The sequence below is a fragment of the Indicator indicator genome, chromosome 26 (genome assembly GCF_027791375.1).
Source record: "Indicator indicator isolate 239-I01 chromosome 26, UM_Iind_1.1, whole genome shotgun sequence".
NCBI classification, from domain to species: domain Eukaryota; kingdom Metazoa; phylum Chordata; class Aves; order Piciformes; family Indicatoridae; genus Indicator; species Indicator indicator.
In genome coordinates this window covers 14,231,120-14,248,455 of record NC_072035.1, presented here as the reverse complement: position 1 = coordinate 14,248,455, position 17,336 = coordinate 14,231,120, and the positions used below count along the sequence as shown (strand labels likewise).

Here is a 17,336-nt window from a genome sequence, read left to right as displayed (position 1 = left end):
GTTCTTTAGTCATCACCTGCCCTGTACATGTAGAACTTGTGTGTATCTTACCCACTATGGAGCTGTTTCCCTGGCTGGCTTTTCACTTGTGCAGGCAGCCACCATGCTTCAAATTCTGGATGTTTTCTGGAGAAAATAAGGTGCCTAATGGCTGTCCAAGCTAACTGGTGTCTGTGGAATCCTTTGTGAGTCGTACACAATGTGACTTCATGTTTTTCCTAAGACATAGATAGACAGCAGACAGCTGGGTTCTTTTACTTTCTTAGATTTACTTTTTGTATTTCTGGAAGCATTTAGTCCAGAGCCCTGACTTGGGCTGACGGTGTCCTTAAGTAGCAAAAATTCATGTCCATTAAAAACTGCAGTGGTTTTTTTTGCAGTCAGAAGATGGAATTGGTACCAAGGAGATCCCCACAACAGGTCATTCCACGCCAGGCCCTGAAGGAAAAGATGCCATGTCCATTTTCAGTTCTGCTCCTAAGACTGGTGAGTGAAAGCTCTTTAATTTGCTCTGCAAAGCAAAGCAAAAATACACAAAGATGCAATAAAATCTGTAAAGGAACGTCTCTGGATGTTTTGCTGTAGAATAAGAGCTATGCAGAGCTCCTGAGATGGAACAAACTTGATGCTGCTTGTCCTTTTTACCATAACATCATTGATGGATTTTTTTTTTTTTATCATGTTGAAGTTTAGCAGTAGCTACTTTCATTCTGTCCCATGCTCAAACCATGCCTACAAGGCTATTTCTAGGCTATACCATAGAAAAGAGGCCTCAGTGGTCCTTACTCATCTCCTGTGTAGAGGGAGAAGTCAAAGTGAGAAAGTTTTATTTCTTGTCTTTGCTCCCATTTTCATGTGTTTTTCCCTTTCGCTTTGACAGATACCCGGCAAGACAATGCTGCAGGCCGAGCAGGCTCTGGTAGCCTCACACAGGTGACAGATCTGGCTCCATCACTTCATGATCTAGATAATATCTTTGATAACTCAGATGAAGATGAGCTTGGTGTAAGTCTTTGTGGGACTGAGTGTTCTGTAGGCTTAAGCCTTGGCCAAAAAGGAGGAGGAGAATGGAATCCTAATGGGGAGCAATTATCACTAATAGATAAGGAAGAGAGTTTCCAGGTAGGCAGGCTTGGATTTTGACTAGGAAGAATTGCTAGCAAGAGAGAGGTTCTTTCAGGAGATCCATCAGAGAGAGAAATCATCACTGGTCGTAATTCAACTGTATTAGCAAATCACTTCAGTGACATCAGCACTTGTGTTGTCTGAACTTTCCAGTCAGAAGGAGAAACTCTGTACAGCTAACTTGCTGCCTCAGTCACAGCCAGGCAATGAGAACACTTCGCCAGCTGAAGCAAGGTGTTTGCTTTATAAGTGCTTTGCCCCTAGGTTTGTGTCCTTCACATCTGTCAGCATTTGGGGTGTGTTTGAGAGTTATGGACAAGATCCTGCTTTCATTAACTGAGAATTTGTGGTTTTATCTCCTGAGAAGCTGCCCAAAGAAAAATAAGTCTAACCTTAGTGAGTTTCAGTGATTCTCTGAAGCGTGTTCCTTTCTCTTCCTATGAACAGTTTACTTCAATGCAAAGAGGAACAGTTGCTGGATATTAAGAAACAAAAATAGAAAATCAGATTTACATCAGTTACCAGGGGAAAAAAAAAAAAAGAGACACATGGAAAGGCGAAGATTTGAACAATTATTGGTTTTAAGCTTATTCTAATAGAGCCCAAATGATACAGAAGGTGATCCTGAACTGACTGGTAACAGCTAATAGGTTCAGAAGATGACTGTCTGGTTCTTGGCAGTACTTTTCAAGTGCACCAATTCTGTTTTGTTCCACACGGACTGCACTTAGGAGGTCACAGTTAATGTACGAATCTATTAGAGGGATGTTCCATCAAAATAAAAATCACCTTTTGCTGTGAACTTGGCCTGGACAGACCTAATATTCTTCCTGTCCTAAAACTTGCAGGTGTTGAGATGGTCCCCTGTGGCAATCTGTTCATGGCATTCATAGATTCGTAGTGTGGTTTGGGTTGGAAAGGACCTTGAAGATCATCTAGTTCCAACCCTGCTGCCATGGACAGGGACACTTTCCACTAGACCAGGGTTGCTCAAGGCCTCATCCAACCTGGCCTTGAACACCTCCAGGGAGGGGGCACCCACAGCCTCCCTCGGCAACCTGTTCCAGTGTCTCACCACCCTCACTATAAATAATTTCTTCCTAATTTCCAGTCTAAATCTGCCCTCCTCAAGATTCAATCCGTTCCCTCTCATCTTGTCACTACAAGCAGCTGTCAAAAGTCCCTTCCTTTGTGTTGTGTTCTCACTGTCATCTTAGCCCAAACAGGCAAATATTGCAGAGACTTTGTTTTGCTTTAGTATTGAAAGAGCGGAAAAAGGAATCCAGACTCCTTGAGGGGAGTGGATGGGAGAGCAGAACATGACACTTCTTGTTTCCTTCTTGTGAAATCTCATTTGGGCAGTTCTCAGAATTCTGACCAGCTTGTGCATGCAATTGTTACACATTTGTGTCTCTGTGTAACCCTGGGCTGTGACTGTTCTGCTTCCAGGCCGTCTCGCCAGCTCTTCGCTCAACCAAGCTGCCCGCAGCAGGCTCTGAGGAGCGCCCGCTGGGGAAGGATGGTAGAGCAGCAGTACCTTACCCACCAAGTAAGTGCCACCAGCTGATTGGTGACCATTCTGTTGACAGTTCAAATCTCCTTGCAGCCTTTTGTAGGCGTATTGCAAAGTCACTTTTTTCAGGACTAAGAGGTACTGTTCCACTGCTGTTCCGTCATGACCAGATGCCAACATTAAAAGGCTAAGCAGATTTTAATGGGAACAGTGGATGTGACACAGACATATGTTTGTCATGTGCCTGCTGAGGTTTGAGATGCTCTTCTTTTGACACTGTTGTCTTAGATTGCAAGTGAGGGAAGGACTTGTCACAATTCTTCATTTAGAAGCTGTCCTCTCTGTTCTCAGTTGAGTGTTTAATCTCAATTAGTCACTTGCACCATTACCATATCCCTCTTTAAGTATAAATCATTCTTTATAAAGAATTCAAAGAAAGGGAAGTTGTGACTTAACAACTGGCTGTTAGGGTGGAACCTGTCTTGCAAGAAAATTGTATTCAGCATTCAATAAATTCAGGCTAAAATCACCTTCAGGGCTTAATTGAGATGTGGAAGGACATGGTTAAGATGGAAGAGCAAGGTTCTAACTGCAGACACATTGCAGACATTTTATAGATGGTTATGGAAGAAGTGATGCTTGTGCAGGCACTACACAGGTACAGGAAGGCTGTAGGAGTGCAGGAGACTTACAGAGTAAATTTAATATGCTCAAACTATATGAAATGCAGGCTAAAACAACAGAGGTTTTTGTGAAGACTGGTGGAACAACTGTTGGGAATGATCACTTTTGCTCCCAAGATGCATGGGCTTCCTTGTTTTTCCTGCACTTGAAAGGAGGTTGGAGCCAGGTAGGGCTCAGTCTCTTTTCCCAAGAAGCAAGCAACAGGCCAAGAGGAAACAGCCACGAATTTCACCAGGGGATGTTTCGGTTGGACATGAAGAACAATTTCTTGTTGTCAAAGCCTGGAACAGGCTGCCCAGAGCAGTGCTGGAGTCTCCGTCCCTGGAGGGCTTTCAAAGTGGTGCTGAGGGACATGGTTTTGTGGTGCTATGGTGGTGCTGGGTTAAGGGCTAGACTTTCCCAACCAAAATGGTTCTGTGATTCAGTGTATATAGGTAGCATTTATCTTGAGAGGGAAAGGTATGTGTGAGAGAGAGGAGCAAGGTGAGAGTTTTTGCTATAACACCAACAAATCAGATTATGAATTACAAATGACTTGTGGTGAGGAAGAAGAATGTTTGATTTTTGTGGCTGCTATAAGCAGAAATCAAATATCTCTGCAAATCATTCTTTAATGCCTGCTCATTAACTTCAGCTGGTAATGAGAACAAATTGAGGAGAAGAAAAACCCAGTCTGGAGGAGATGAGTCAGAGTTTTATGGACTCATAAAAGCTGTGCTGATTTACTCAAATGTAGAAATCTGAAGCATACAGAGATTGGATTTTGACAGGTTTAGTTGATCCATAGCTTTTTAAAATATGCAAAGCTTTTTCAAGCATGGCACACATGAAAATGAGTAATGGTGGTTAGCCTGTTGCTGTAGGGTTGGGGGATTTTTTGTAATTAAACTTTTTTTATGAATCTGCACTGCAGAATTTTGCTAACTGGTGTGAGCCTTAGTGTGAGAAAATGATAGACTAGAAAGGTAAATAGATACCCTGGACTCTGGCTTGTGGCTGTCCCCTTGACACCAGCTGTTGAGGCAGAACAGTACCTGCAGGGCACTGCGATGCCTTGTACATCATACTGAAGTCCTGCTGGCCACATTGCATCTGAGCCTTCCTGTCTTCCTTTCTCCAGCTTCTAAAGCACACTGTTGCTTTAACATGGGTGGATTATTTTTTTTCCCATTCTGCTGAACCTGTTTTCAACATTAATTGGTCCAGTATCAGGACAAGACTATGGTCTTTCAAATTCAAAGAACAGAGTGGGAATAATTCCTAGCCCATTGTTTACTCCAGGTTGTAAAAGACTTTGGGTTCAGTTTTGACTATTAGTACCAACAGAACTCCATTTGGAGAGAACTTCACCTCTTTGAGTTGTTTCACTTTGCCTAAAGAGTTGAATGGAGTTAAATAAAGAGTTAAATAGACTGGCTGTCTCATCTCTCTGCACAGCAGAAGAAAATTCAGGGTTTGGCTGTGTTAGGGCAGAGTGGAGATGCCTCTGGTGGCTGCAGCACCCTATCAAAGTGTACTGTCAATGTACATCTTTGTGCACTGTATATCTTTGTAACTCCAGCTCTTATTTCTGCTTCTGTCCTGTCAGCTGGGGTTGGGTGTATGTGTAGGAAGGGAAATGGAACTGGACATTCAGTCTGTCAGAAAAAGTATCTCAGTAGAGACACAGCTGAGACTCACTCTTCTCTGATTGGAGTCTTTTAACAGAAGTTCACCAGAGTGATGCTTATGTCCAGGGAACATCTGCCCCAATTCAAGTCAGGAACACATCTTATATTCTGAATTGTAAGGAAAATAAATACAGAAGCTGGTAGCTGGAAGGGAAAAGAATGTAGCTGGGGAGAAAATGCAAGACTTTATTCTGCTTAGTGTTTGCTTGCGTTGCCCTTCATAAAGCACTTCTGTTGGGGTCTGCATAGAATCAGAGAATAGTTTGGGTTGGAAGGGACCTTAAAGATCATCCAGTTCCAACCCCACTAGATCAGGTTTTTTGTTTTGCTTAAAAAAAGAAAATACTTGATGGATGATTGCATTATGTTCTTCTTTTACTGGGAAGTAATTTAAGAATTTTCTTGGCTTAATATCTTGATATGGCAAATTGCAGTTGTGTGTCTTCCTCTGACCCGTGTCACTTTGGGATGCCTGGCAGTCTGATTGTTAAGGAAAATGGCTTGTGTTTGTTTTAGCAACAGTGGCCTGTCTTCTCCTCAGGAGCTCCGTTGCTATGGACCAAATGAGAGGACAATGGCTCAGTGGAAAAACACAGCTAAGTGCAGGCCCATCCCAGAAGCCACCCGTTTGAGGGTTGGCTATCAGCTCTGACAAAGGGGAGCAGCTGCTCTCTAGCTCCTTAGCAACCACTGCTGGGCAGAACTTTGCATTCTTGTCAATTAATCTCTTCCATGATGTTTTTTTGTTGCTGTTAACATTGTACATGGAATTGAGGCATCTACCAGTTTCTTGTTGCTGCTGAACAAAAGCTTGCAAAGTACCCCTGAGAATTTTTGGGATGTAACCCTAGGAGTTAAGTTCTCATGCATTTGTTCTGGTGTCAGGACTCCAGTTTTCCTGTGGAATCTTCACTAGGTCGTAACTGATGAAATAAGAACTAGTCTTGGGTCAGTCTCTGCTATTTTATTAGACTTCCTTCACAACTTGTGTTTTGGTGATTAACAGTGTGTCATTTCATTGTATTCAGCTGTGGCAGATCTCCAAAGGATGTTCCCAACACCACCTTCTTTAGAACAACACCCTGCCTTCTCCCCAGTAATGAGCTATAAAGATGGAATAAGTTCAGAGACCGTGACTACCTTGGGAATGATGGAAAGTCCTATGGTTAACATGGTTCCAACACAGCTTGCTGAGTTTAAAATGGAGGTGGAGGACGGATTAGGAAGCCCTAAACCTGAAGAACTTAAGGTAACATGCCAAAGATGTGGTATTTTTATAATCTCATCTGTGTATGCTTTGATTTGTATAAACAAGTGACATGGAGTGTGTGTAGCTGACTAACAAATGTGAACTGGAGCCATGTAAAGTACAGGTCAGTCTTCAGTGGGAAAAATTTTCTCTAGTAAAAGAGCTTTTTAACTGTTTCCCTGCTTTTAACTATAGGCATTTTTCTTCTTGTAATTTGATGTTGGTAATGTTCTTGGGTGTTCTCAGAAACAAACAATATTGTGTGTGAAATGGGCCCTGTGCCTAAGGGCAAGGATGTACCTATGTGACTAAGTAGCTGTTAAATGATTGATTTCTTCAGATAATTTTTCTGTAGCACCTTTTATATGTAGCCACTCCTTGCTGCCAGTCCCTGGGGATGTAGCAAGGATAAAATCATGCATGTAGCAAGGCTGCCTTTTTCTCTCTGAAATGTTGCCTTTTTTGGTTAGGGTTGAAAATCTCTGAGAAAGCCCAGGGGTTGAACTTGGTCTCTTTCTTCTCCAGCTGATGTTACTTCACAAGTGTTAAGGCCAGATGGGACCATTCTTATCTGACTTTCTGTATAACACAGGTCAGGTAATGTCACATAGTTCCTCCTCTATTGAGCCCTATAGTGTATCTGAGTAAAGAGCTGTTTTAACTGGGGACTCTGCTGCTGGCTCCTAGGCCTCACCTCCCAAGATGTGTCCATTTTTCCATAGCATCACATGAAGGGACTCAACATAAGCACCTACTGCCCATTGGTTTGTATTTCATCCTGCCATCCTTAGCACAGGTTAAAAGGCAGGATAAAAACATTCTGCCTGCTTGTGCCTATTCTCTTTGGGCCGATTTTTTTTGTCACTTCTGTCACAGACTGTCAGTATCATATTGCCATGCACAGAGCCTGAAGGGCTTTTCATTGAAAAATGCACCTTTCTGTATAGAAATACAGATCACCTTGTTCTGCAGCAAGCTCATTTGTACACAGCTAATAAAAAGGGAGATAGAGGCTATAACTCTGTCTTCCCCAACCCTTGATTTTATAGCCTAATTCTCCTGTCAGGCCCACCCTCTCTCTGTTATGGCAGCAGCCATTTCTGTCCCCAGCACCACCTCCTCCCTCTCACTTGGTGCTCCTGTGAGTGTTGGCATCCACCAAAAGGCTTCACACATCTGCATTGCTGAGCTACAAGCAGAAAGACACAGCACTTGCAGTTGCATGGGCAAGAAGTGGCTTCACATCAGTGAGAGAAGACTGACACATGAATTGGTCTCGTATAGATGGTGCAGTCAGTTAGGAGTTCCTGCATTAGCAATGTGCCTTAGGCAGACAAAGCCAAGCACAGCAAGCCACAGGGTGACTGTCTCTCTCAGAGTACTCAGTTGTGTTCCTGGGACAGGAGGAAAGCCCTGTGCATGGGAGGCAGTAAGAGAGCTCATGGCTCAGTATTGTCATAAAGCATGTCCAGTCAGACCCAGGAGTTACCAGCTCCCAGGCCTACCATCAAGCTGATGTCTGCGAAGAGGCTGAGCTGGTAGAGCTTTTACAGAGGCTTTGCAGGGGTGTGATGCAGTTAGTTACCAGCATGCCCCTTGTGAAGACAGTTAACCATCTGAAAGCTGGGCATATGGAGCTAGTCTGCTGTGTTAGTGACAGATCCATTCTTCCTTCTAACTTCCTAACTTAAGGCATGGTAAGATCTCTTCAGAGGCTTTTCTGGAGTACAGGTGTTCCATTTGCCTTGTCTGGTTTGTGCAGCCACCAATTTTTATATTATTTAAGAAGCCTGAAATAAGTTTTTCATAAGGTTTGTGAGACTTTGCCATGCCATGGACCTTGCTGAGTTTTTTCTCTTCTGTTTGTGCAGTAAACTCATTGCTTAAAACTAGGATAATTTGGGTCTGGAAAAAAAAATCTGCATTGAATTTTTTTGAGCTGGAAGTTTTTGAGTGGGAACAGATTTTAGGGTGTCATTGATACTGAAGATACTGCAACCTCCCTCACAACCATCTTAGGAGTATTAAAATACATATTTTAAACTGCCTGGTAACATTTCCAATAGCACAGCTGACTTGCTTTTAAGTGTCACACCTGCTCATATATACCAGCAGGGCAAACAAGCACCTAAACCCATTGCTAAACATGTTGAGAACATCTAAGAAGGTTTCTTGTGCTGTGTTCAGCAGCTGAAGGCAATAATCCATACATTGCTCATCTCTCAATGCTTTGCAATGTGCAAGGGAAAGAATGCAAAGATCTAAGGAGATGTTGAATGCTGACATTCTGAGACTACTCTTACTCTTCCAGTCATGAGTCTTATTTTGCAGTAGTGCCTTCAAAGGAAAAAAGCTTGGGATAGCTCTAGAAACTCTGGCTGAAGTTCTTGGTGTCATCCTCTGCAAACCAAGCTGACAGTCAATTCAAGTCCCTTTCACTGGACTTAAGTGATATTTGTATTGTATTTTCTGCTTACTGGATTGTTTATATATTTATACTTAATACTCTGTTTCTATTTAATATTTGGCTTGCATGAAGTGTCCACTCTTATTGCTTGGTTTATATTAATCCCTATTATTATTAATAATAATAGTGTATTGTTATTGTTCAGAGAGGCTGTCTTAAGGCACCTATGGTTTCTTCTCACTGTCACTCAGCCTCTCTCTCCGTTGTCAGTGCAGAAGTCCCACAAAGGTCAATTTTCAAAGTGCCTGACTTAGGTGCTTGAAGTTAGGTAGTATGAAGATCTCCTCCTTCACTACTCGCTTTTCAGACACAGCTTGTTTGAATCAGTCTGATTGGGAAATCTGCTGACATTGAAGTTGCATAGCATCTGAGTATAACGAGGAGCTTCAGCTGAGTTTCCTTGAAGGAACTGTTCTTGAATGTTTTTGTAGAATGAATAAAGAATAAATTCATTTAGGGGAAAATGCATTTGTAGAGGCTTTTCAGTACAGACTTTAATTAAAAGTAAATATCTAAATATTTACAGAGCAACCTTGCCATAGTTGTAAACAATGTCACTTGGATGTTACAGGATTTCTCATACGTGCACAAAGTTCCATCATTTCAACCTTTTGTGGGCTCCTCTGTGTTTGCTCCACTGAAGATACTGCCAAGTCAGTGCCTCCTACCTCTGAAGATACCAGATGCCTGCATTTTCAGGCCTTCTTGGGCTGTTCCTCCTAAAATTGAACAACTTCCTTTGCCACCTGCAGCCACCTTCATTAGGGATGGCTACAAGTAAGTAACAGTCTGGTAGGAAATCACTTTTGCATAATTTAAATGGCTCATTGATTGAAATGTTTGAGTATATAACACTGCTTTACTACACACCAGATCCATAAAATAGCCTTCAAATGTATTTTAAACCTTTTAAATTTGTCAGTCTGGGATCAAAAGAGTTCTGACAGTAAGAATATTTGAACTGAGAACAGCTTTTGGAGCTTGGTGGTGCTGCGCTTTGTGTTCACTACACCGAAGTGTGTATGGGGAAATGGGACACTTGGGTTGATTGTGATTCCTGATACAGGGAAATGTTGTAACTCAACATAAACCAAAAGTGTTAGGGAATAAAATTAATGCACTTAACCTCTCCTGTCTCTGCCCTCCCATCTCTAACCTACAGTTAGATTTCCCACTCGTTTGTATGTGTGGATTCAGTTTGAGCTTCAGGCTGATGATATCTGGCTCTGATGATACCAGTTTGCCTTCTGAGGGCTTTTAACATTTTGAGCAGGCCTGTGACATCTCTCTCTTCTCCATGTGCTCGTGGTGGCTCTTCCGAGTCCTCATGGTTTACCTTGAATGGGTCACCTGGGGAGCTGCTCATCAGGCAGATGCTGATGGGAGGTCTGCTCTTCTCCCCTTGCTAGCTGCTGAAAGAAGAGATGCCAAACTGGAGAGTGCTGTCACCTATAAGCAAACATTGCTGTTAAATAGAAAAGCTTATATTCCTTACTTAGGCCTCAGAAATCAGCAATCTTTGTAGAAAAAACTCATTGCTGGGGGTTTTGAAAGCTATCAAGAATTTGCAACATTAAATTAATAGAACCTCTTAAAAGGCATAATAATAGTATAGAGGTCTCCTGCTGCACTACATTCATTTCTAGAGGAAGTAGCCTGTATCTTTAAATCAGTCTGTGAATCCTTTAAATCAGGCCTTTCCCAGCTCCAAAGGATCCTTCGGTGCTCCCAAAAGAATTGCAAAGAAGAAATTGTAAACCCTAGATAGTGCCTAGGGAGCAATTTAATTCTCAGGTTTTCTCATGCTGCTAACTGATTCAGCAGGCCTGAGCTGGTTATTAATTTCAGGTATTTGTTGGGGAAAAACCCCTTTCATTTTCAATGTAATCCAATTAGAGGCAAGATTATTACTGCAGGCTTCCGACCGAGTGCTGATTGCCAATCAAGGTTTCTAGGTCACCTTTTCTTATTAGTCTGAGGCAGTCAGTGTGCTTCAGATTCACAGCTCCCTCAAACCTTTGTTCCTATTTTCCTTCCTCTCCTGCTTTGAGCTGGACATGCATCAGTTCAAGGTAATAAGAGGATTCTGCAGAATGAGGTCTTCACTATTTTCCTTTTCAAGTCACTAATGATGTGTGAGCACTAACATAGCTCTCCTGTTAAACAGCACACAAAACACACAGAAAGAACACACAAACATGAAGAAATCCTGTTTCCCCTCTTTTATCAAGAGACTTATTTCTTCCAGCATTTTCCTTGCCCTAGTATGTAATGGACACATTTCCAGATGAGTGAGCAGCTTATCAGCAACTTTGAAACAGAAAAGTTCAATCTTACTCTTTTGGTTGGCCCTGTATTGCGGCTCCTTGGTATGAGTCATTCAGAGAGATGACAGATCTCATGGGAATGTACAAACTGTCCTTTGGTCACTTGAATTTGGCAGAAGGTGGCAAAACCCAGAGTAATAAACCCCATTCACGACAGATGGCCCCAAAATAAGATTCTTAGCTTTACTGGACTGAGGGTCTGTAATGGGATGTGTCACACTGTGCTGCAGACTGTGCAGTGCCAAATGAGCAGTTGCATTTCTAGTATCTGAAATGCCATTCTCAGCTGCACAGCACCATGAGGCCATGTGGTATGTTGTGCCACACACATGACTTCTGACAGCTGTTCACAGGGATGATTTCTGAAGTAAAGGAAGATTTCTGTGCCTCTAAAATATTTTTTTTCATTTCCACTAATGTACATCTCTGAACAGATAACCGCTTTAAAAACAGCCACTGAGAATCTTTCACTTTTCCCTAGAAGAATTACAAATATCCTAAAATCTTAACTTGATCATTTATCTAGAGGTTCTTCTCAAGAACATTTGAGTTTTAGGCCATGGGAATAATCTTTTAAGAGGGCTACGTGCCAGAGAGGATACCATTTGATTATGCTGATAAGAGACAACAGCGTTCATGAGGAGAATTTCAATTTCAGTTGAGAGACGGGTGGAAGGTTTTGAGCAGAACATGTGTTCATCCGTTACTGAGGCTATAAAGAATTCCTTCCATTTGCACCATCGTCTCCCTGTGTTTAAAGAGAAGCTTTCACAAAACCAATCTTTGCAGCCAAGCAGTTTGTGATGGCATTTGACTGGTTTTTGTTTCTGTTTCATGCAGCAATGTGCCTAGTGTTGGGAGTTTGGCTGACCAAGACTATCTTCAGATGAACACTCCTCAGATGAATACTCCAGTGACACTAAACAGCACTGCTCCGGCCAGCAACAGTGGAGCAGGAGTTCTGCCGTCACCAGCAACTCCCCGCTTCTCTGTCCCTACCCCACGCACTCCCAGGACCCCAAGGACTCCTAGAGGTGGGGGTACTGCAAGCGGGCAAGGATCTGTAAAGTACGACAGCACAGATCAAGGTTCACCTGCTTCTACCCCTTCCACAAACCGACCGCTCAATTCTGTGGAGCCAGCCACTGTCCAGCCCATCCCAGAGGCCCACAGCCTGTACGTCACCTTGATCCTTTCTGACTCGGTGTTGAACATCTTCAAGGACCGCAACTTCGACAGCTGCTGCATCTGCGCCTGCAACATGAACATCAAGGGTGCGGACGTGGGGCTCTACATCCCGGACTCCTCCAACGAGGACCAGTACCGCTGCACCTGCGGCTTCAGCGCCATCATGAACCGCAAGCTGGGCTACAACTCCGGGCTCTTCATCGAGGACGAGCTGGACATCTTCGGCAGGACCTCGGACATTGGCCAAGCTGCAGAGAGGCGGCTGATGGTCTGTCAAAGCAACTTGATATCTCAGATGGGAGAAGGAGCTCGAAGGACCCAGGAACCTCCGATGAGCCTCCTCCTGCTGCTCCAGAATCAGCACACACAGCCTTTCACATCTCTGAGCTGCCTGGATTACATGGCCTCCAACAACCGCCAGACGCTGCCCTGCATGAACTGGAGTTACGACAGGCTGCAGGCCGACAGCAATGACTCCTGGGTTGAGTGCTTCAATGCCCTCGAGCAAGGCAGGCAGTATGTGGACAACCCCACAGGTGGGAAAGTGGATGAAGCCCTCGTAAGAAGTGCCACTGTACATTCTTGGCCTCACAGCAATGGTATGGCTCAGAATACATCTTTTCTTCCTTTGTTTTTTTTGGTGACTTAGGTACATTTGTTTGAAACTTGCCCATCCTAAGCCACTTAATGTGTGACCCACTTAATAGTTCTCATTCTGGAAACAAAGAAGGTTTCTGAAAGCTCTGTAAATGATCTCTAAAGAACCAATTATCCAGTTGACCATAGGCTATGGGGCACTTAGTGCCATGGTCTAGTTGATTGGATAGGGCTGGGTGATGGGCTGGACTGGATGATCTTGGAGGTCTCTTCCAGCCTAGTTGATTCTATGATTCTCTGATTCTATGTGATCTAAGTTGGCAAAGAGTCTGTAGAAATTCACAAATCTGAAGCAGGGATGCAAAACAAATTCAGGTGTGCAGGGGAAGGCAGAATTATAGCCCCTTCGTTTTAGAGAATCACAGAATGGTAGGGGTTGGAAGGGACCTCTGAAGATCTCCTCTTAAGTCCATCCCCCTGCCAAAGCAGGATCACCTAGGGCAGGTCACACAGGAACACATCCAGGTGGGTTTGGAAAGTCTCCAGAGAAGGAAACTCCAAAACCTCTCTGGACAGCCTGCTCCAAGGCTCCAGCAGCCTCACAGTGAAGAGGTTTTTCCTCATGTTGAGGTGGAACTTCCTGGGTTTCAGTTTGTGCCCATTGCCCCTTGTCCTATCACAGGATACCACTGAAAAGAGCCTGGCCTTTTCTTCTTGACACCCATGCTGCAGATATTTATAAACATTGTAAGATCCCCTCTCAGAGAAGGGTATAAGCAGTCAGCATACAGCAGCTCTGTATGACAGTGTCACCAAGACAAAAAAAAATAAGGGATTTTATGATCAGATCTTCCTTATTTAGATGCTGAAGGTGCTCTGACAACACGAACATTGTAAAGGTGTGTGAGAAGGCCTAGGGTGACAGCTTTAGTTCAGGAGTGTTTTCATAAAGTATCACCGGAGATGCCATTAAGCTAATTAGAGTTGCACAGAGGGCACTCTGAAGAGCAATGTGAAGGAACAATAAACCTAAAAGTGCTGCCAGATTTCTTCTTCCTGTTCCTCCCTGAAAATGACTGGTGCTCCTTTGTCATTTCAGTACTGGACATCAGCATGCTCTCCTCCCAGGACGTGGTACGCATGCTGCTGTCACTGCAGCCCTTTCTCCAGGATGCCATCCAGAAGAAGCGGACAGGAAGGACCTGGGAGAACATCCAGCATGTGCAGGGACCACTCACCTGGCAGCAATTCCATAAGATGGCAGGACGGGGAACCTATGGTGCGTGCACTGTGGTGTATGGCAGCAGTCAGAGGAAAGAACAGTGCTCTGGAATGGGCATGTTCCTCTGGAGAGCTGTTACAACAAACAGGCTCTGCATGTAGCTCTAAAAGGCTTTCAAAGGCATTCGAATCACATGCTGGGCACTGGAGTGGAGGTTCTACCCTTCCAGGTTGATGAATGTGTGCATGTAGTGCAGAAAGGCTGGGTGAGGATCAAGCTCCCTATCCAGATCTGGGTTGTGGCATGCACAGAAGCTGGTGTGTAAACAGCACCAACAGAGGAAGCTGCTCAAGCTGAACCAAATCACAGTGGGGAAGAGGGGCTTGCTGAGCTATGCAAGCATACTGAGTGTGGGGGGTGTTCTCCACGAAAAGGTTTGCTGATTCTAAGGTTTTCCATATTCCTAACAAGAAGTGTCAGTGTCTTCTGGCTCTAAGTGGCGCTTCTGGAAAACACAGATTACAAACCAGACTTTGTATGTGCACATTTGCAGAGTAATGACAGCCAATTAAATGTGCTCCTCACCTGCACTTTATTTTGCTCTTAACACACGCAGTCCTGGTTACAGAATAGTGAAAGATGTTGTCTTGTGACTCTGCAGGAAGGTTTCAGTGGTGCTTGGATCAGTTCCCTCTACTCTACCTCACTGAACTTTGATTTTATCACATTTCTTAAGCACTATATAAATCTTTTTTTTCTCCATTATTAAATCCTTTTTCCCAAGGAAAAAGACTGTGGAGAATATGGTTTCTCAGGCGTGGTACAGCCTTGATGTGCACTTCCACTCAATAACTTCTAGGGAGACTCAGCATGGCAAGGGATCACTGATTTGCAGTACTCCTGTGAGAGAACCCTCTACTGCTGCATCAGAGAACCCACTGCAGTCAAGCCAGTTATTCTAATGTTTGTTCTCTCTTTGTTCTCTTTGAAGGCTCTGAGGAGTCTCCTGAGCCTCTCCCCATCCCGACTTTACTGGTGGGCTATGACAAGGACTTCCTGACAATCTCTCCGTTCTCCCTGCCCTTCTGGGAGAGGCTGTTGCTAGACCCATACGGGGGCCATCGGGATGTCGCCTATATCGTGGTGTGTCCAGAAAATGAGGCCTTGCTCGATGGAGCCAAAACTTTCTTCAGGGACTTGAGCGCTGTATACGAGGTTGGAAAGAGAAACCACGCTGAATTGTTTCTTCTTAAGTGTCATTTCTACTCTACTGCATGTTCCTTGGGAGAAATCCGTGGGGTTTAAAGTAACAATTATTAGAGTAAGAATTTCTTACATTCCCAGGACTTTCTGCACTTCCAGAGTCCAACAGGGCTATTGGATTGAGTTAGCTGTGAGTCTCTGTGCATCTGGAGGTGTTTGCTGCCACCTGCTCGTGCCAGCACCCATTCTTTTGTTTAACAGAGGATATAACTCTCATATTAATGCAGCTGCAACCTAATGCATGAAGGCCCAACCAAACCTAAGGAGCAAGGTGCAGATTAAAGAAGCTGTTGTTGGGCTGTACATAAAAACATTTTCTTTTCTAATCATGCACACTGTTCAACTTAATATGTAAGATGCCTTTGTACCCTTACTTTTGCTGTAAGGGCAATTCCAGTCAGTAGGTGAAGGCAGCCTCCTGGGGTTGTATTTATTAAGAAGCCACCAGCTGTGTGCTGGCAATAAGGGGTTGCGCTACAAGCCAGACTGTGTAACTTCCTCAAGTGCTTGGCATCTAGTGACAGGCATTTCTGCTTTCTTCCCCAGATGTGTAGACTGGGCCAGCACAAACCAATCTGCAAAGTGTTACGTGATGGGATCATGCGGGTGGGCAAGAGCGTGGCCCAGAAGCTGACGGACGAGCTGGTGAGCGAGTGGTTCAGCCAGCCCTGGGGCAGCGAGGAGTGCGACAATCATTCCAGGCTCAAACTGTACGCCCAGGTCTGCCGGCATCACCTAGGTGAGTCTGCCGTGACACCAGCCAGGCTCTTCCTGCTGCAGCTATGGCACAGGCTATTTGCAGTAGGTGGAAACAGGACTGATTGTTAAGCCCCTGAGGATGATCTGTTTCAAAATATAAAAGGCATTGTGAGGTTTTATTTTCATTTTTTCATCCTTCTACATCACATTTCCCTACTTCAGAAAGTTCTTTTGCTGTTTATTAATCTGGTGATCATGTCAGAGATTCAAATGCCAATTCTTATCTTTATAGAAAAGTCAGTTTGTTATGTTTGTGTGTCTTGGAGACATTTTACACAAGGCTGAATGCATAAATTGATCTGGTTGGTATGCTGCTGGGAAGTATCAGCACAGCAGCCTGGCAGAATGATGCGTGTGGTGCCTTCGAGCATGACATTTGTTTATGTAGGAGGCGTAAGTTCGCTAAAATTCTGTAAGTTCACTAAAACTCTGCAAAGGAGGGATGAGTTAACACAGGTGGAAAGAGAGAGGAACAGTGGCCTTGATCCCTGGGTGTGTGGATCCTTGGAACCACAATACTCTGAAGGCATGGTCTCCTCATGGAAGTTCATTTCCATCCTGACGCAGTTTAAAAGACTGGTCTCTTTTTTGTTGTTATGGCCACTTGCCATATTTGTGCTTTCACAAGGTAAAGTGCTTGTTTCACAAAGAAGTGTGGAATATGGGAGTGTGGGAGAATATAAAGTTTGCTTTCCAGCCCTCCATACCAGAAGGCTGGTCCCTGGACTCACCTGACATTGCTCCCAGATCTCATCTGGAGAGGCATATGGCTGTTCCATTCCAGAATGGATCCAGAGGCAACATAACACGTTGTATACGTGACTGAGAAATGGGATCTCAGTACGAGACACTGACCCATCCAAAACATCACTGGACATACATTGCTGAGACAGTGCTGGCCAGGAACACAGGGAGGGATGGTAGAACACCAGCCATGAAAATGCTTTGTGCTTGAGCTGAAAGGTGCAAACTACCTTTTTGTTTAAAAAAAGCCAGGAACTTTAAAGTAATTTCTTGAAAAGTCCTTACTCCCTTTGCTCTGAGAAAGGTGTGACAATTCTGCAGTCTGCTTACTTGGAGGATTGTGGAACAGAGCTGAAGCAAACCTATGGGAGGAGTTAGAAGGGCCGCTGTACAGACTGCTGAACACTTGCCCCAGCCTGCAAGGAAAGTTTGGCAGAAAGAGGACTCCTGTTTCAGATGACCCTGATGCCTCATTCAGTCTGCTTTTAATTTTAATTTACCACATAACTGGGAAGGAGGAATTATTGC

General features: G+C 43.9%; 1 protein-coding gene across 1 annotated transcript in view; it reads left to right on the top strand.

The window, feature by feature from the left end:
* Window positions 1-17,336, top strand: part of MED13L (mediator complex subunit 13L) — a 206,077-nt gene that overhangs the window by 167,219 nt on the left and 21,522 nt on the right. The window contains exons 12-20 of the mRNA XM_054392955.1: window positions 381-486; window positions 881-1,005; window positions 2,575-2,674; window positions 6,021-6,241; window positions 9,280-9,485; window positions 11,876-12,822; window positions 13,920-14,099; window positions 15,034-15,257; window positions 15,852-16,044. Coding sequence (XP_054248930.1) covers window positions 381-486; window positions 881-1,005; window positions 2,575-2,674; window positions 6,021-6,241; window positions 9,280-9,485; window positions 11,876-12,822; window positions 13,920-14,099; window positions 15,034-15,257; window positions 15,852-16,044 — 2,302 coding nt within the window. The remainder of the gene's footprint in view (window positions 1-380; window positions 487-880; window positions 1,006-2,574; window positions 2,675-6,020; window positions 6,242-9,279; window positions 9,486-11,875; window positions 12,823-13,919; window positions 14,100-15,033; window positions 15,258-15,851; window positions 16,045-17,336) is intronic.